Source organism: Apostichopus japonicus, chromosome 20 (assembly GCF_037975245.1).
Source record: "Apostichopus japonicus isolate 1M-3 chromosome 20, ASM3797524v1, whole genome shotgun sequence".
Classification (NCBI taxonomy): domain Eukaryota; kingdom Metazoa; phylum Echinodermata; class Holothuroidea; order Aspidochirotida; family Stichopodidae; genus Apostichopus; species Apostichopus japonicus.
Genome location: NC_092580.1, coordinates 17,684,220 through 17,703,631, shown reverse-complemented (window position 1 = coordinate 17,703,631; position 19,412 = coordinate 17,684,220). Strand labels below are relative to the sequence as shown.

The following is a 19,412-nucleotide window of genomic DNA, read 5'->3' as shown; positions in this document are numbered from 1 at the left end:
TTTCTACATCTCAAAGTGTTTACACTGAACATGGAGCTATATTCTCAGCTGTGTACTTAATAGCAATTTAACAGAACGATGTTACTGTGTACACATTAATTAAAGTGACTCCCTCTGCCATTTTCTGGTATCTGAAAATTATTTCACCTTCACCGACCTGTCCTCGGAGAGAATGCTGTACATGAACTCACACAGAGTGGTACTAAATCAACAGGCATAAAGTGTAGGAAATATATGTGATAGTTCAAACTTTAAAAAATCATTGCATGATTAATATTATAAAGGCAACCACTTACCGATCCTCTTCTCTGGTTAGGGACCAATTTTCCGATAACTTTTTCTCTTGTTGGCTGTAAAATTCACAAAAGAACAACAAAAAGGTTCATTTTTTGCATAGCTAGATTTTTGCAAGGGATGAAACAAGCAGTTTGTCATCCCATAGGCATTTTGACACCAAAAAATTCCATTTTAAACTCAGATTCCAATTTCCATTCCTGAAGCAGCCACCCACTTCCCTTCTAGCTCTCCCCCCCCCTGCCCACCCCAACCAGCAATCAAGTTTTACCTGAAACATTTCATTTCAGCTAATACCAATGTGATAGTTGTCATTTTCTGAAAACATTATTTTACTTCAAATGAGGTAACCCCGATATTTTGGTAGCATGCTTCTCAAGTGATGTACAGTGGAATGGTATTCCACATACAGTATGCCTAGCTCTGTGGGGATTCCTAAATCCAATAAGCTTCACAATCATATTTTATCCCACTCAATCTGCAATGATTTCTAGCTTTAATAGCACACTAGGTCTTTTCCATATAGTTATATATGGTTGGGCCTACAGAGCGAGCCATGGTTTCCACTTTGTTTGTGATTCAGGCCAGCAGGGGGAAATTATTTTTGGCACGAGCTTAGCACTTTTTATATATTTAAGTACAACTACAGCATATAGACTATATGATAAGCCTATAAATGTTGGCTATGAGTACAGTATCATGGAACACTAACCTAGACCTTTGTTTCAAATACACGTTACATTTTAAGTTCTTACGACTGGTCCACATTTGCCTGGCGAATTACCTCACCAAGCCTAGCATTAAAATTATAAAACCTTACTTAAGTTTCAAGCCTGTGTTAAGTTTTAAGGCCTGTGTGTCAGACATGGTAACATTAATTTTCAACATTAAACGCTGGGAGCAGACGCTAAGTTAAATGGCATTGAAGACTCGCCCCAAACCGTGTGCACCGTCTGAAAATAGCTAACTTTCCGTTGCTTGCAAGGGAAGATTTTTTCTAGTACCTACAAAATGCAGACAGTAATGAAACCTGATACCTCTTTTATCTGGACCTGAGATGTTCATCGCTGCTATGTACACTGTGTTGTGGGTATTGACTGTAGCTGCATGTATTGACTTTACAATAGTGTCTAATTACCGGGATCGATTGTGGTGTCTAACACTTATGTTACACCTAATTCGAAACTAGGTCAGATTACCGGCATCAGACGTTTCTTCGTGCGGGAGTCTTCACTCCCTTTAACTTATGGGGAACCTAAGTAAAGGTAGTTTACAGAAAAAAATTACACTACAGGTTACAAAAACGTCAAATTGAAGGCAAGTATTAGGCCTACCCAAGAGGCATATAATCTCTTTAGGAAACACCTACAGGCTACATGAAGGTCGACCCTAACCTAAGCTAGGTAAAGGGCCTAGCCAAGGGCTATATCTCTTTAGAACCAAATTAGGCCTAGGCTATTTCACAATAATTAGTAAAATGGTCAGTAAATCATTTAGCATGTTTTCCAAACAACATACAAACCTGCAAATAAGCAGCTGGAACATATCCAAACAAGTTGTCTACGATTCGTTTAGCAAACCACCACTTATCATTTGGTCTTCCAAGGACGTAAAACTTCTCACCGATTTCAAATGTTAAGACACTGTCTGCAACTTGTTTGTATGCGCACTTTGCTTCGTAAATCTCCATGTTTTCTTTCTACTCTGGTAAGTTACCAACTAGGCCTATGCAGAAAAATAGCTCGATTTATTTGAAACGATTTATTCCAACATTTTAGGGAGAGCCTAGTTGAGGTACGGTTCTTCCTTATCACCACATGCAGCAACGTATGAATCAAAGCAAAGAGAACCTAGATTATCTTTGATATAAGTTAGTTATCAACGGGTTTAGCTTAGGATAGTGGTCAGCCTAGCCCGAGAGTATCTGCAGGTCATTTACGTTACTTACTGCCAACGGTGTTGAATAAAATAGTGTAACGTAAACAAAACAAATACCGGTGTGAAGTTAGATACTTATTCCCCGTTCCTCGTTCGACATTCGCGAATGAGTAACTGCTACCGATTCAGTTACGTATTCGACAATGGTATCGACATAACACCTCTGGCAAGACAAAAGCTTTCTTACAAGATGTTCAACATATGGTCGTGGAAAGAGGTTTATCTATGGCCCATGGGTCATATGAACTCTAATAACTATGTAGAAGGGTACCATAATGCATCTTGCCCGGTCCAAATAGTTTTTGACCAACTAAAATGACCAGTACTTCATCAGCTCTTAAATTAATGTAAAAAAATTACTTTAGGCCCTAATCAAGACTAGCACGCCTTGGACCACCTTACCAATGGGTCATATGAATTCTTAACACATTGTAGAAGGATACCATAATGCGTCTTGCCCGGTCCAAAGAAGGCTTGACCAATTAAAATGACCATTAAATCAACATTTTTTCAAATAAATGTAACGGGAACTGAAATAAAAACATTTGGGCCCTAATCAAATCCAGCACGCCTTGGACCGCCCAACCAATGGGTCATGGGAAGTCTGAGGACCTTGTAGAAGGGTAACATAATGCGTCTTGCCCGGTCCAAAGAGTGCTTGACCAATTTAAATGACCATTAAATCATTACTTCTTCAATGAGTGTAACGGGACCACGAAAAAGCTTTGGGCCCTAATCCATGCAGCACGCCTTGGACCACCTAACCAATGGGTGACATTAACTCTAAGGACATTGTAGAAGAGTACCATAATGCGTCTTGCCCGGTCCAAAGCGTGCTTGACCAACTTAAATGACCATTAAATCATTACTTCTTTAATGAGTGTAATTGGACCATGAAAAAGCTTTGGGCCCTAATCCATGCAGCACGCTTTGGACCACCAAACCGATGGTTAACATGTACTCTAAGGACATTGTAGAAGAGTACCATAATGCGTCTTGCCCGGTCCAAAGCGTGCTTGACCAATTAAACTGACCATGAAATCATTACTTCATCATCGAGTGTAACGGGACCACGAAAAAGCTTTGGGCCCTAATCCATGCAGCACGCTTTGGACCACCTAACCAATGGGTAACATGTACTCTCAGGACTTTGTAAAAGAGTACCATAATGCGTCTTGCCCGGTCCAAAGCGTGCTTGACCAATTAAACTGACCATTAAATCATTACTTCATCATCGAGTGTAAAGGGACCACGAAAAAGCTTTGGGCCCTTATCCATGCAGCACGCTTTGGACCACCAAACCGATGGTTAACATGAACTCTAAGGACATTGTAGAAGAGTACCATAATGCGTCTTGCCCGGTCCAAAGCGTGCTTGACCAATTAAACTGACCATGAAATCATTACTTCATCATCGAGTGTAACGGGACCACGAAAAAGCTTTGGGCCCTAATCCATGCAGCACGCTTTGGACCACCAAACCGATGGTTAACATGAACTCTAAGGACATTGTAGAAGAGTACCATAATGCGTCTTGCCCGGTCCAAAGCGTGCTTGACCAATTAAACTGACCATGAAATCATTACTTCATCATCGAGTGTAACGGGACCACGAAAAAGCTTTGGGCCCTAATCCATGCAGCACGCTTTGGACCACCAAACCGATGGTTAACATGAACTCTAAGGACATTGTAGAAGAGTACCATAATGCGTCTTGCCCGGTCCAAAGCGTGCTTGACCAATTAAACTGACCATGAAATCATTACTTCATCATCGAGTGTAACGGGACCACGAAAAAGCTTTGGGCCCTAATCCATGCAGCACGCTTTGGACCACCTAACCAATGGGTAACATGTACTCTCAGGACTTTGTAAAAGAGTACCATAATGCGTCTTGCCCGGTCCAAAGCGTGCTTGACCAATTAAACTGACCATTAAATCATTACTTCATCATCGAGTGTAACGGGACCACGAAAAAGCTTTGGACCCTAATCCATGCAGCACGCTTTGGACCACCAAACCGATGGTTAACATGAACTCTAAGGACATTGTAGAAGAGTACCATAATGCGTCTTGCCCGGTCCAAAGCGTGCTTGACCAATTAAACTGACCATGAAATCATTACTTCATCATCGAGTGTAACGGGACCACGAAAAAGCTTTGGGCCCTAATCCATGCAGCACGCTTTGGACCACCAAACCAATGGGTGACATTAACTCTAAGGACATTGTAGAAGAGTACCATAATGCGTCTTGCCCGGTCCAAAGCGTGCTTGACCAATTTAAATGACCATTAAATCATTACTTCTTTAATGAGTGTAATTGGACCATGAAAAAGCTTTGGGCCCTAATCCATGCAGCACGCTTTGGACCACCAAACCGATGGTTAACATGAACTCTAAGGACATTGTAGAAGAGTACCATAATGCGTCTTGCCCGGTCCAAAGCGTGCTTGACCAATTAAACTGACCATTAAATCATTACTTCATCATCGAGTGTAAAGGGACCACGAAAAAGCTTTGGGCCCTTATCCATGCAGCACGCTTTGGACCACCAAACCGATGGTTAACATGAACTCTAAGGACATTGTAGAAGAGTACCATAATGCGTCTTGCCCGGTCCAAAGCGTGCTTGACCAATTAAACTGACCATGAAATCATTACTTCATCATCGAGTGTAACGGGACCACGAAAAAGCTTTGGGCCCTAATCCATGCAGCACGCTTTGGACCACCTAACCAATGGGTAACATGTACTCTCAGGACTTTGTAAAAGAGTACCATAATGCGTCTTGCCCGGTCCAAAGCGTGCTTGACCAATTAAACTGACCTTTAAATCATTACTTATTAAATGAGTGCAAAGGGACCACGAAAAAGCTTTGGGCCCCAATCAAGACCAGCACGCCTTGGACCACCTAACCAATAGGTCACAGGAAGTCCAAGAACATTGTAGAACGGTACCATAATGCGTCTTGCCCGGTCCAAAGAGTGCTTGACCAATTTAAATGACCACTAAATCATTACTTCGTTAATGAATGTTAATGGACCTGCAAATATGTTTAGGCCCTTGTGAAGACCAGCACGCCTCGGACCACCCAACCAATTGGTCTTATGAATTCTAAGGACATTGTTGAAGAGTTCCATAATGCGTCTTACCCGGTCCAAAGAGTATTTGACCAATACAAACGACTAATGCACAATCATTATCCAGTAGATTCATCAATATCTTCTTTTTTGAATTTCAACTCTACGTCTGTACCAGTGTGGTGATACAAAACAAAAGCAACACCTTTGGCTCGCAAGTTTAATGCTTATTGGTGCTTTACAATCATCAGCATACAAAGTTTCCTTCCCATTCCGGAGAAACACACGCGCACTCTTCTTCTTTTGGGGGGGGGGGGGCCTTAGCGCAACTACATTTTCAGAATGAAGTGATTTCTGTAGACTGGCAACGAACTGAAAACGTCTTTGTTTTAATTGTTCGTTTATAGAACTTAATTTTATTTCTTTTATTCATTTCACCCGTCAACCCTTCACATATTTACAGATTTAAAGAACAAAGAAGTGTTCTTGCCTCTCTTCTTGAAAGTGGTTTTGAACGCTTTAACCCCCTTCGTAGATTCTGAAAGATTCCACTGCTACATTCTAGAGCTGACCATGGAGCTATAAACAGACAATCAGTCATCTCGGGTCAAGCGGAGATAAACTGACTTTAATAGTTTATTTAGCAAAATAGTCTTCAAGTGAAATAGGTCTACCCAGACATATATTTTATGCCGAAATCCCTTTCTGATTTATTTATGATCTCCATTAGCCATAGTTGGTAATGAACCATCCAAGTTACCCTATAGTGCCATTCTATGCATTTTGATTTTATCGTGTTCCCATGCATGTGCTTGTTCTTTCTCTTAGCGATTTTTCAATAGAAAGTTTCTCTTGGAGTGTAGAAGGCAGATCCACCATAAGAAGTCTCACTGGGTTTATTCCAACTAAACATAGATCAGAGTTAGTGTGATTTTTTTAGTTGATTTCCTTTCATTCAGTTCTACCTAATTATTAATTATAACGTCCATAATCTAGCCAGGGACGTCCCTAGAGGGGGGTGTGGGGTGTCTCATCCCCCCCCCCCCCCAATCTTGGTAAAACTGGCGAAAGTTGGAAAAAATTTGTGCGACAGTCGGAATTTCCGACTGTCGCACTCGAATTTTTCCGACTGGCGCACTCGAATTTTCAAATATTCTTGTAGTGACCTAAAATTTTCGGTCAAAATTGACCTTGAATCAGTCATATTTGCTACGATTTCCTTGTCACAATGAGAAATTGTATGTCGCGATCTTTATACTCCACCATACAAAACTTCGTATGATTTTGAATACTCTAAAAAAAATGCCTAATAGAACTTCTGCACAACATATACTATTAAAACGCTCAATGCTAATCTACGGAAGCTTAAAAATGCCATCGACCTAAGAAAAACTTTGCCCCATAAGGTGAAATTTTTCTGTAAATTGTTTAGATAACAAGATAAAATGTTATCAAAAAACAGAAAAATGTTGCATTGCTTACTTGCTTTAAATGAGTATTTGAACAATTTTGTGAAAGATGTTTAATTGAAAACTAATCAAATCTCGTCAATTAGTCATTTTTTGCTGCTAAATGTTCATTTGTTTACTTCATTCCATAAGAACAATTGAAAAACTTTTCTGAGAAATGTTTAATTGACAACTTATCTTATCTCGTCAATTGGACATTTTTGGCAAAATGTTCAATTGTTCACTTCATTCCAATTGAGCAATTGAAAAAATTTCTGCAAAATGTTTAATTGACAACTTATCGTATAACGTCAACTCAACATTTTTCTGCAAAATGTTTAATTGTTCACATCATTCCAAATGCTCAGTTGGAATAAAGTGAACAATTTTTTTTTATTCATGTGAGTGATAAATAGCCCCACCCCCACCCCCAAGAAAATAATATTAAGCCCGCTAGGAAAAAGCACTGTATTTTTGGGTAATTCACTATGTCGTCGAATATAATTTTCGAAAAAAAGTTTCCCCTTTGTTACATTAACATAGCTTTTTTAGTCAGTAGTCTATGTAGCTTATCAAGCAGATAACTTGTACTCAGTTGCTTACTCGCTTAACCAGAGTGATTGATATGTTTGTAAAGTGAGGGCCAGTGGTACAAATGTACCGAGAAAAGTTTGGAACAAAAGTGCAGTCGCGAAAGATAGGGTGTCTGACTGACACTGACCGTATCGTTGACGAGTATAGTGCGGGGGGTGGGGGGTACAAGGCAGCAGTCGGAATTTTCTGGCTCCAAAACCCATCCAGTTGGAATTTCAGCCACTAAACCCCCAATCATCATGCATTAGCTACGTCCCTGTATCTAGCTATACAAATTTTACACAATACACAAAACACATTCAATCCATTAGCAAAAGTGCTAGATGTAAGGCCAATTTCGCGTTTGTTAATTTAAGTTAAAAATACACTTTCTAATCACTTACAATTGTATTTAATGTATTAATTCTTCGGTAAATATCAATTAGGCTATATGCTGAGTCAATTATGGAAGTATAGAAGTCAAGAGAAATATTACATGCTTAATATCCACCCCCCCCCCCCACCCCTCCCCATTTATTCTCTGATTGGATTGAAATGTACTTGCAGAAGAAAAATTTTCATGCCAGATTACTTTAGTCTGGTAGAATTGATACACTTTTACCAATCTATAGTGCAAAGATGTTCCATACACTATTACTCAATACTTCATAAGATAAATTTGAAGGAGCGGAATAAAGGACCATGCGTTCTGATTGTAATTGAATGATTCATTCAGGATGTTTCCTAGAAGTTTTCTCTCGTAAAAGAGCGCTTGAACATTAGGCTCGAACTAATTGATACCGATGTACGAGCTGACTGCCTACCGTCATTTAACGTCCATGGAATACCTTTAAAAGGCTGAGAGTTCATATTTATCATAGCGTGATTGCTCCCTTGCGTCGAACCATTAAAATTGATAGATAACTGAAATAATCTGCAGCATGTTGACAGTTTAACTGCTTTTTTGCATTTGTATTCCCAAATGAATGAAATATCGGAATATCTTTCCTTCTACGAATGTCTCTGACCCACGTTAGGAGAGTTAAAGTGATATTGTTCAATGTTTGAACGTTACTGCATGTACCATTAATTCATGGTACTTGGTAGGCCTATATAGGGGATGGTTTATTTCTTTGATTGTTTATCCGGCTGTAGCTTCATAAGCTTCATTTGGGCTATCATGACAGTGCAAGCTGGCTACAAGCCTGCTACAGCCTTGCTACGACCTTGCTACAGCCATAGAAAGATGCTGTCGCTTTATGCCATCGTGTTCAAATATCTGCCACATTGCAATTTTTCCCTTTTGATTAGGCTGAAATTTCGTAAGTGATTTGAGTAAGTTAAAGTGTTATATGCTAACATATCGATGAATTCGGAAGTCATTTAGAGGCTTTTTTAAATTGTAAAAACTTTCCGACAGAATTTGGCCATGTATATAGACATTCTGCCATTAATTGGAATGCACTTAAAACGAGTTCTCTCTTTTTCATTCCTTGAGGGTCCAAAGTGCAATTTGTAATGCTACCGGTTGACACTAAACGCACGATACATAACATATGAGATGGACACTCATTTAGAAGTGATGATGTAGTGGTCATTTAAATTGGTCAAGCACACTTTGGACCTGGCAAGACGTATTATGGTACTCTTCTACGCTGTCTTAAAAAATCATATGACCCATCGGTTAGGTGGTCCAAGGCGTTCTGGTCTGGATTAGGGCCCAAAGCTTTTTCGTGGTCCCTTTTCACTCATTAAAGAAGCAATGATTTAGTGGTCATTTAAATTGGTCAAGCACGCTTTGGACCGGGCAAGACGCATTATGGTACTCTTCTACAATGTCCTTAGAGTTCATGTTAACCATCGGTTTGGTGGTCCAAAGCGTGCTGCATGGATTAGGGCCCAAAGCTTTTTCGTGGTCCCGTTACACTCGATGATGAAGTAATGATTTCATGGTCAGTTTAATTGGTCAAGCACGCTTTGGACCGGGCAAGACGCATTATGGTACTCTTCTACAATGTCCTTAGAGTTCATGTTAACCATCGGTTTGGTGGTCCAAAGCGTGCTGCATGGATTAGGGCCCAAAGCTTTTTCGTGGTCCCGTTACACTCGATGATGAAGTAATGATTTCATGGTCAGTTTAATTGGTCAAGCACGCTTTGGACCGGGCAAGACGCATTATGGTACTCTTCTACAATGTCCTTAGAGTTCATGTTAACCATCGGTTTGGTGGTCCAAAGCGTGCTGCATGGATTAGGGCCCAAAGCTTTTTCGTGGTCCCGTTACACTCGATGATGAAGTAATGATTTCATGGTCAGTTTAATTGGTCAAGCACGCTTTGGACCGGGCAAGACGCATTATGGTACTCTTCCACAATGTCCTTAGAGTTCATGTTAACCATCGGTTTGGTGGTCCAAAGCGTGCTGCATGGATAAGGGTCCAAAGCTTTTTCGTGGTCCCGTTACACTCGATGATGAAGTAATGATTTAATGGTCAGTTTAATTGGTCAAGCACGCTTTGGACCGGGCAAGACGCATTATGGTATTCTTTTACAAAGTCCTGAGAGTACATGTTACCCATTGGTTAGGTGGTCCAAAGCGTGCTGCATGGATTAGGGCCCAAAGCTTTTTCGTGGTCCCGTTACACTCGATGATGAAGTAATGATTTCATGGTCAGTTTAATTGGTCAAGCACGCTTTGGACCGGGCAAGACGCATTATGGTACTCTTCTACAATGTCCTTAGAGTTCATGTTAACCATCGGTTTGGTGGTCCAAAGCGTGCTGCATGGATTAGGGCCCAAAGCTTTTTCGTGGTCCCGTTACACTCGATGATGAAGTAATGATTTCATGGTCAGTTTAATTGGTCAAGCACGCTTTGGACCGGGCAAGACGCATTATGGTACTCTTCTACAATGTCCTTAGAGTTCATGTTAACCATCGGTTTGGTGGTCCAAAGCGTGCTGCATGGATAAGGGCCCAAAGCTTTTTCGTGGTCCCTTTACACTCGATGATGAAGTAATGATTTAATGGTCAGTTTAATTGGTCAAGCACGCTTTGGACCGGGCAAGACGCATTATGGTACTCTTTTACAAAGTCCTGAGAGTACATGTTACCCATTGGTTAGGTGGTCCAAAGCGTGCTGCATGGATTAGGGCCCAAAGCTTTTTCGTGGTCCCGTTACACTCGATGATGAAGTAATGATTTCATGGTCAGTTTAATTGGTCAAGCACGCTTTGGACCGGGCAAGACGCATTATGGTACTCTTCTACAATGTCCTTAGAGTTCATGTTAACCATCGGTTTGGTGGTCCAAAGCGTGCTGCATGGATTAGGGCCCAAAGCTTTTTCGTGGTCCCGTTACACTCGATGATGAAGTAATGATTTCATGGTCAGTTTAATTGGTCAAGCACGCTTTGGACCGGGCAAGACGCATTATGGTACTCTTCTACAATGTCCTTAGAGTTCATGTTAACCATCGGTTTGGTGGTCCAAAGCGTGCTGCATGGATAAGGGTCCAAAGCTTTTTCGTGGTCCCGTTACACTCGATGATGAAGTAATGATTTAATGGTCAGTTTAATTGGTCAAGCACGCTTTGGACCGGGCAAGACGCATTATGGTACTCTTTTACAAAGTCCTGAGAGTACATGTTACCCATTGGTTAGGTGGTCCAAAGCGTGCTGCATGGATTAGGGCCCAAAGCTTTTTCGTGGTCCCGTTACACTCGATGATGAAGTAATGATTTCATGGTCAGTTTAATTGGTCAAGCACGCTTTGGACCGGGCAAGACGCATTATGGTACTCTTCTACAATGTCCTTAGAGTTCATGTTAACCATCGGTTTGGTGGTCCAAAGCGTGCTGCATGGATTAGGGCCCAAAGCTTTTTCGTGGTCCCGTTACACTCGATGATGAAGTAATGATTTCATGGTCAGTTTAATTGGTCAAGCACGCTTTGGACCGGGCAAGACGCATTATGGTACTCTTCTACAATGTCCTTAGAGTTCATGTTAACCATCGGTTTGGTGGTCCAAAGCGTGCTGCATGGATTAGGGCCCAAAGCTTTTTCGTGGTCCCTTTACACTCGATGATGAAGTAATGATTTAATGGTCAGTTTAATTGGTCAAGCACGCTTTGGACCGGGCAAGACGCATTATGGTACTCTTTTACAAAGTCCTGAGAGTACATGTTACCCATTGGTTAGGTGGTCCAAAGCGTGCTGCATGGATTAGGGCCCAAAGCTTTTTCGTGGTCCCGTTACACTCGATGATGAAGTAATGATTTCATGGTCAGTTTAATTGGTCAAGCACGCTTTGGACCGGGCAAGACGCATTATGGTACTCTTCTACAATGTCCTTAGAGTTCATGTTAACCATCGGTTTGGTGGTCCAAAGCGTGCTGCATGGATTAGGGCCCAAAGCTTTTTCATGGTCCAATTACACTCATTAAAGAAGTAATGATTTAATGGTCATTTAAATTGGTCAAGCACGCTTTGGACCGGGCAAGACGCATTATGGTACTCTTCTACAATGTCCTTAGAGTTAATGTCACCCATTGGTTAGGTGGTCCAAGGCGTGCTGCATGGATTAGGGCCCAAAGCTTTTTCGTGGTCCCGTTACACTCATTGAAGAAGTAATGATTTAATGGTCATTTAAATTGGTCAAGCACTCTTTGGACCGGGCAAGACGCATTATGTTACCCTTCTACAAGGTCCTCAGACTTCCCATGACCCATTGGTTGGGCGGTCCAAGGCGTGCTGGATTTGATTAGGGCCCAAATGTTTTTATTTCAGTTCCCGTTACATTTATTTAAAAAAATGTTGATTTAATGGTCATTTTAATTGGTCAAGCCTTCTTTGGACCGGGCAAGACGCATTATGGTATCCTTCTACAATGTGTTAAGAATTCATATGACCCATTGGTAAGGTGGTCCAAGGCGTGCTAGTCTTGATTAGGGCCTAAAGTAATTTTTTTACATTAATTTAAGAGCTGATGAAGTACTGGTCATTTTAGTTGGTCAAAAACTATTTGGACCGGGCAAGATGCATTATGGTACCCTTCTACATAGTTATTAGAGTTCATATGACCCATGGGCCATAGATAAACCTCTTTCCACGACCATATGTTGAACATCTTGTAAGAAAGCTTTTGTCTTGCCAGAGGTGTTATGTCGATACCATTGTCGAATACGTAACTGAATCGGTAGCAGTTACTCATTCGCGAATGTCGAACGAGGAACGGGGAATAAGTATCTAACTTCACACCGGTAAAACAAATCAACAACATGTTTGTGAGTTACCGGATTTGAGGAGCAAATATGCTAAATGTTATAGCCAACTGCATGGTAGCTGCTGCAGAATGATAGGAGGGCGGTATAGCTGAAAGTTGTTTTTTTTTTTTTTTTTTTTTTTTTTGTCATTTCGCCTCTGAAGCAGATCCTGCTGGGATCGAATCGTCAGGTCAACTTACTCTTACAAATTCTCTTACACAGGCTCTCTAGTGGATAAGCAGTTTTCTAACAGTTTTATTTTATTTTGAGTTTTCTTGTTTGTAATGAATTGAGAATGGGTTTCAGACTTTCTGTGTTGTAGCTGACTGAGAGGCTATATACCTGAAAGGAGAAAAAGCTATAGCCTATTTGATTTTGCTTATCGTCTCTATTTAGAGTGAAGATCTACAACTGGGTATTTATACACCATCGACTTGTTTCCAGGGGATAGGAGCTGGGGAGGGGCCACTTGGGCATGTGCCACCCACTTTTTTTTCCCCGGCAAAATAGCAATGTGCCCTACTGGCAAATAAAATGTGCCCCTTTGATGAAGAACTGTCTTTTGGATATCTTAAGCCTTTGTTAATTTTAAAATTTTATTTTAATTATTTATTTTTAGTCTGTTCAGGCTATTTTTAAATTGGCACCCATATCTTTTTGTAGCACGGTTAACAATAAACAATATCAATAAATAAAAACTCAATGTTGCAGAGCGCCATAATATATAGTATTGATAGCATACTAACACATCATATATATTTAAGTGATATGGCCGGTGTGTACCGGTTTATAGCATAACGAGTGTTGGTTGTGGAATGAGAAAGTGCCCCTCTGATGTAATGCCCCCTCCCCCCACTTTTTGGAAGCTTCCTACGCCCCTGCTTGTTTCTTTGAAATATCTGAAAACTTTGCCCTGCAACGAGGCTGTACAATTATAGAAGTGACGAGAGGGGCGACTGTTGATGATTTGGCGCGAAAACATATGGGATGTTTTTTTCGTTGTAAAGATAAACTTGAATCATGGGTGCAAGGGACCCCAGTAACATAATTATCCTCGTGGACTGACCTATAACTCTCGGCTTTTGAGCATATGAATAGACGACTTTAATGATGCTAAAACTCAACTAAAATAATTCGCTATTTGTTCGTAAAAAGGAGTTCAGCCAGCATCGTATAACACTGAAACGTATGGAAGAGTTTTATATTTCTTCTCTTCAGGCTCCTCAGTTCTGCTAAAGATACTGAGAATATACATATCAAATGCAATTAGTGAATTATAATCATGACACTGTGAAATCGATATACGTTTGCACGTGGACGGTAAGTGCACAATTTGTAAGCCATAAGCCGAATCCATTACAAGTTTTGTTCCGAATAGTTCCAACAGCTGTTATAGAATCATAAAGTAGCAGCACACACATTACCAACAGGAATCAGTAAGAAGCAAATTACATCGTACCCGTCTTATTCCTTCACCCATAGCTCAAGAAGCCAGGAGAAAACATGTATTGAAGGCAATAAATTAAGCAATGTCCATTACGGATGATAAGGTAATTTATGCATTTTTGTACAGTTAACCTTTTATGTACTGAAATTAATCTTGCAATCTAGCATTTTGCGTTGAACTTGCACACGGTCTGGTGGTATTACCTTATTAGCAACGATTGAACTTGTAAAGATATTAAAGATATTGAAAAGTATACTCTACGGAAGCGTATAAGTGCATTACGTTGACTAGTTAAAGTCGTGGCAAAACATGGTAGAAACATTGAAAATAAACATCATAAATTTTTGACGCTTTGTCAAAACGGTACAAAGTATCAAAGCCAGTATTTTCAATTTTATTTTCCATTGTACAGGATTAGTGGATGGAGAAAGATTGGTAAGTTTGAGATTTTTACCATTTGTGTAAGTCATCGTGTCCTCTATGCTTCCATAACAAATCTTTAATACCTTACTTAAAAGTCAAACAATTTTTCTCATTACAAGGTACACGGTGGAAAATATTAGCATATTTCGCGTGCGAGCGTTCCTTACTTTAAACCTATAGGCCTATATGTTTTTATTATTATAATGCGCCACAACTATGGTAGTGATAACGGTATCTATCGATAATTGTCTCCTTGATTTCGAAAAATCGTGGGCGTGCTATTGCTTTAACGTTTAAATCTCTTACTTGATTAAAAGAGATAGTTGAAGAAGGATCCTGAACAGGGGTGAATCCTGAGAATTTGCTAAAGAAGAGTATATTGCCCTGGGGCAGTTGAAGCAAACTCCCGACGTCAAATGGTGAGTCATAATGTATATTTAGACTATAAATTAAGTCCACAATTAAGTATGAACGCAAGGTACGTTCTGCTCATTATTATAGGCTCATTTTTTAATGTTTAAGTGTAGGATCGGAGTGGCATGGATAGGTGGGGGGAGGGTATCCTCCCATACATGGTGCACACTCATACAAATTCGCTCTGGATCCCGCTCTACTGACGGAGAGAAGAAAAGACAATTCTTTCTTGCCATTGGATTTCTTCATCAAGAGCATTAATGATTGCACACACTACACCTATAAGCTTCCGTACAATGTGTACTTTCAAATCAAGGGTATGGAATACTTCGAAGTAGTAATACGCTCAACCTTTGTCACATAAAACTTGCTGTGGTACTAACCGTTCGACGGGTATGTATAAACTTTAAATTTGATTCTTAATTTACAGAGGATGCAAGCCCAATCATCATTTTTGGACGGAGATCTTTGTGATGATAAACTCCAAGAAACAGTTAAGAAAAATCTTGTTCCATTTGGGAGATAGGCCTGTCCCAGTGTAAAAGTCGTTTATGGGGGCTATCATTTTGTAATAACTGTTATGTCATAGTGTCATGAGGGCCGTCTGAAACCTTCTCCTGTCTCTTTGCTTTGTTTTTTCAAACATTTGTTTTTAAGGTAGAATAATATAAATGTTGAAACTGAAACCAATGCCATGCATTGCAAGGTTATACTAGATATATTAAGATATAATTAGTTATATTCTAGATTTGGCATTTGGAAAATCCATCTCTAATACAGAAAATAAACAATTTAAGACATCAAGAAAAAACATAATGAAATTGAAGCACATGCTTAAGTGATGTCATATGTATAGACTTGATTAAATATTCATTAAATCTGTGATATCTCCCAAGTAGTTTAAGATTTTAAGCTGTTTGGGAAAGTTGTTTTTGACTGCTGTCTCTCCTGTCTCTTTTGCACCATTTGACGACTAAAATATTCCATGGGAAGGACCCTGGCCCCTCCTGTATGCATGAGAGTCAGCGTCAACGACTCTAGAGCTTCATCGCCTGATTTATCAAAGATCTGCTTCTTCAATCAAGGTTAATGCCCCCTATCTAAATCGGTAGGATGTTTTAAACCACCACCCACCCCCGCCTCCGCCAGACACATCTTTGAAACCATGTGCAAGTTTGGTCATTCTTGTGTTTATATATGTTATCGTGATTCTTAAAACAGGGTCAAACTGGTTCGAAGAACGCATGGACCTTTATTTTCTTTATACAAAGTCAAGTTAAGTAAAGCGTGGAACGAAGAAATATTAAGGATTATTCTGCGTTCATTTCAAATCGCACCATTCTATAAGAAGCCATGTAAGATTAACGTGTAACAGAATCCCTGTGCCCATGTCATTTACCTCAATATTGGCTGCTCCTTCCCATGTAGCGAGTTATAGATGTTTGGTTGTTCTTATGGTTTCAACGATTGAGTGTTCCTACGTCAACTTGCCTTTTACACATATCCCCTTTTATTATTATTTTCTGCACTTGAATCTATAATAATAATAATTAATGTCCATCACAGCTTCATTTGCAAACTTAGTTTAACTTTCGATAAGAAAGGAAAAGTCACCATTTTGACAATTTCTACTAATTGTTTTGCATGATTGATATAAAATGGTAACGTGCATGTCTGTGCGACAAATATTGTTACTCGAAATTAATTCGGTGATTGCTCACTGCTCAACGTTCATTTTGTAAGAAATATTTAATAAATGTTTCTTCATTTTATCATGTTCAAAGCTATATAAAGTAACAACCGTTAGGATCGATAAGGTTCTGGCAATTGTGAGCACAACCAGCTTTAACAGTGGGTTACAAGTTTACGCTGTATACTATCATCTTTGTGACAATGTTATACAGATTGAGTGACGAATATCACTAGGAGGAAATTAAAAGGCCGGTATTACTACAGACAAAAACAAGTGCAGCAACGCTGCAGAAGCTCAGCTGAGCTTCTATTTAGGAAATTTGTTTTGATTGTTGCAACCCCTGGGGTTCAAAGCTCCCACCCAAGGGACAATATTCTTAAGGGGAGCAGGGTTCTTCAGCTGTAATATATAGCGTTAACTATACCTGCACCGAGATCCCTGGTTGTTGCACCTCGTGACGTATAAAAAATTACAAAGAAAATACTATCCATTGACTCGCATTACACAACTGTAATAAACAATTGAATTGAAAGACATAAAGCATAAGGACTTTACGCGGACCTACAACTTGTTTACAATCGACATATCAGAGAGAAACGTTAAAGAGCAGAAATCGGGCTTCAACAATATAGGTCATTCTCACATGTCGTATATTCCACACACAAACTGGAAAAATTCAAATTACAAATCTGCAAGTAATCTTTTTACAGAGAATGACATCGAATTAGATAGGAAACCTTAATAGCAAGTAAATAATTGCTATTCGCATGCGCTTACTGGTCATGAATACTAAAAAGTTGAAAATTAAATTTCATTAATCATTGCATATGATCTGTGGCCAACATTTCATCAAAACTGAAATCTCTATAGAGGGCCTTGCTAGGCCCTCAAATGATGACCACCAATTTTTTTCCTGAACAACTTTGGTTCACCGCCATTCAAACGTTATATCCACGACAGTTTCAGCAGATTTTGACAAACGCTTTAGGAGAAGTAGCATTTCTTACGTTTTCAGAATATGACCACTCGTGACCTTAAATGACCTTCAAATATATAAAATATGATCGTATTCATGAAAAATTAATTCACACGTACAAAACCACTGTCGACCACCGTGCGGATTTTCAGCAGAATTGCACGATCGCTATAGCTCAGCTGAAAGCTTGCAGATGAGCTATAAAGGAGAGCAACTGTTTAAGTTTTGGAAGAATGTTCTCTTTGAGGAAGGGGTTAAAGGTTACACAGGGGATCTGTATTTTTGCCCGTGAGGCTTTAAGCGTGAAGCAGTCGCTTGACGTAACAATTTATATGGAATATTACTTGAAGGGAATCAGTATATGCCTACGCAAACTCATTGATTCGTCGTTGATTTGTGAAGCACCATATATGCGTAACGTCAGGCAGACGATACTGATGGGTAACAGATGGTATCAATATCATATAGTCCGGAATCATCGGAATAGTTCTTGTACATAATTACCCGGGGTGGTTATTATTTGTCTCTGTCCGGGCCAGCTGGATTAGGCCTCTGAATTCAGATCTACTTGACGCGAAGTCCGCCCTGAAATCTACAAAAAAAAATGTCAAATGAAAACTGTGACTTTGATGACCACATGCCATAATGATATATCTTATGCAGCCTACAATACACCGAACGGTATATTTGACAATGTTAGTTACAGGCTACCTTCAAACCCGGTCAACAAAGAGCATACTTTGAAGATACTCTCATCTACAGGGGACCGGTCTGCGCGGGGGGAGGGGTGGGAAGGGGAACACATATCTAAGTCAGGTGCGGATCCAGTGGGTTTGGGTATGTACACCTCTCCTTTTCATTCAACCCCCCCCCCCTTCACAAAGATGAGTTATTTAGTGTCATAATTGTTCTCTGTAAATAATTCGATATCAGTACACCCCCCGCCCCCCCCCCCCAAAGAAAAATGGATCGAAGATACTTCAATATTTCAGATACCGATATCACATTTCATTTGAAATAGCTGCCAGAAACATCTGCCTTTCCTTGCTCTCTCTTAATGATGCCTCAAATGCGGGACGCGTCCCCACCAACTTTGTCAGTGGTGGGGACATGATATACCGTGTCCCTACCAATTTGTTTTGACCAAACGCTGCATTTCAAATTCCCATGTATTGAACTTTGGCCAGTTTGCATTGTGTACATGCAGCAGTTCTCATTTTATTATATTTATCCACAGTTGTTTAAGATAGGACGGAAATCACATTTGCGGCAGTCTATAATTGTTTTCTGGGAGAGGACAGTCAGACCCATCGTATACAAAAGTCTATACTTGGATTATTTGTCACCTGATTTTTTTCTGCAGACGCCCATGTATTTCCCAAACTAAATTTTTCATCCGTGAGATCTAAAACTTAAGGAAGTTTGGGAGCATCATTGGGTCTGGGAAGTGTTATTTCCGGCGATCTGGGAGGTTCATTTGCCCAAAATATCTTGTACGCTACGTGCGAACCCATCGTCGCGCTCCGCTTAGATAGTATCAGAGAACAGACACGCGTCTCCACCATTATCCAAGACTGATCTACGCCCATGCTCTGGAGCACCCCAATTTCGACCGCATTGTATATGGAGACACATTGTTTTTTCTGAATCTTCCTTTGCCCATGGGTAGATTCTATATGCTGATGGGACAAGCTTCCAAATTTCCACGGTACTGTATTGACAAATTAATATACAACTTACTCGCATCCTCATCTCACACTTATTTCTCGATGGTGGTTTTCTAAACAGTCCATATTTTCAATGCAGAAGTAGGACTGACAAAACATGTTTTCGTAAATATGGAAACGCTAAGGTGCCGTAAGATTGATA

General features: G+C 40.0%; 1 protein-coding gene and 1 long non-coding RNA gene across 8 annotated transcripts in view; one reads left to right on the top strand and one right to left on the bottom strand.

The window, feature by feature from the left end:
* Nucleotides 1–2,270, bottom strand: part of LOC139961444 (uncharacterized) — a 55,268-nt gene extending 52,998 nt beyond the window's left edge. For 2 of the 7 annotated variants that reach the window (XM_071960613.1, XM_071960616.1), the window contains exons 1-2: nucleotides 1,817–2,268; nucleotides 297–350 (exon numbers count right to left, since the gene is read on the bottom strand). In XM_071960613.1, coding sequence (XP_071816714.1) covers nucleotides 297–350; nucleotides 1,817–1,984 — 222 coding nt within the window. In that variant the 5' untranslated portion in view covers nucleotides 1,985–2,268. Of the gene's footprint in view, nucleotides 1–296; nucleotides 351–1,816 lie in introns of all 7 variants that reach the window. The other 5 variants (XM_071960618.1, XM_071960620.1, XM_071960615.1 and 2 more) reach the window with 4 other exon arrangements.
* On the top strand, nucleotides 555–15,634 carry LOC139961445 (uncharacterized). Its single transcript, XR_011790890.1, has 5 exons — nucleotides 555–1,611; nucleotides 14,073–14,140; nucleotides 14,450–14,472; nucleotides 14,778–14,879; nucleotides 15,305–15,634. It is a non-coding gene; the product is annotated as an uncharacterized lncRNA (long non-coding RNA).
* Nucleotides 15,635–19,412: the final 3,778 nt, after the last annotated feature.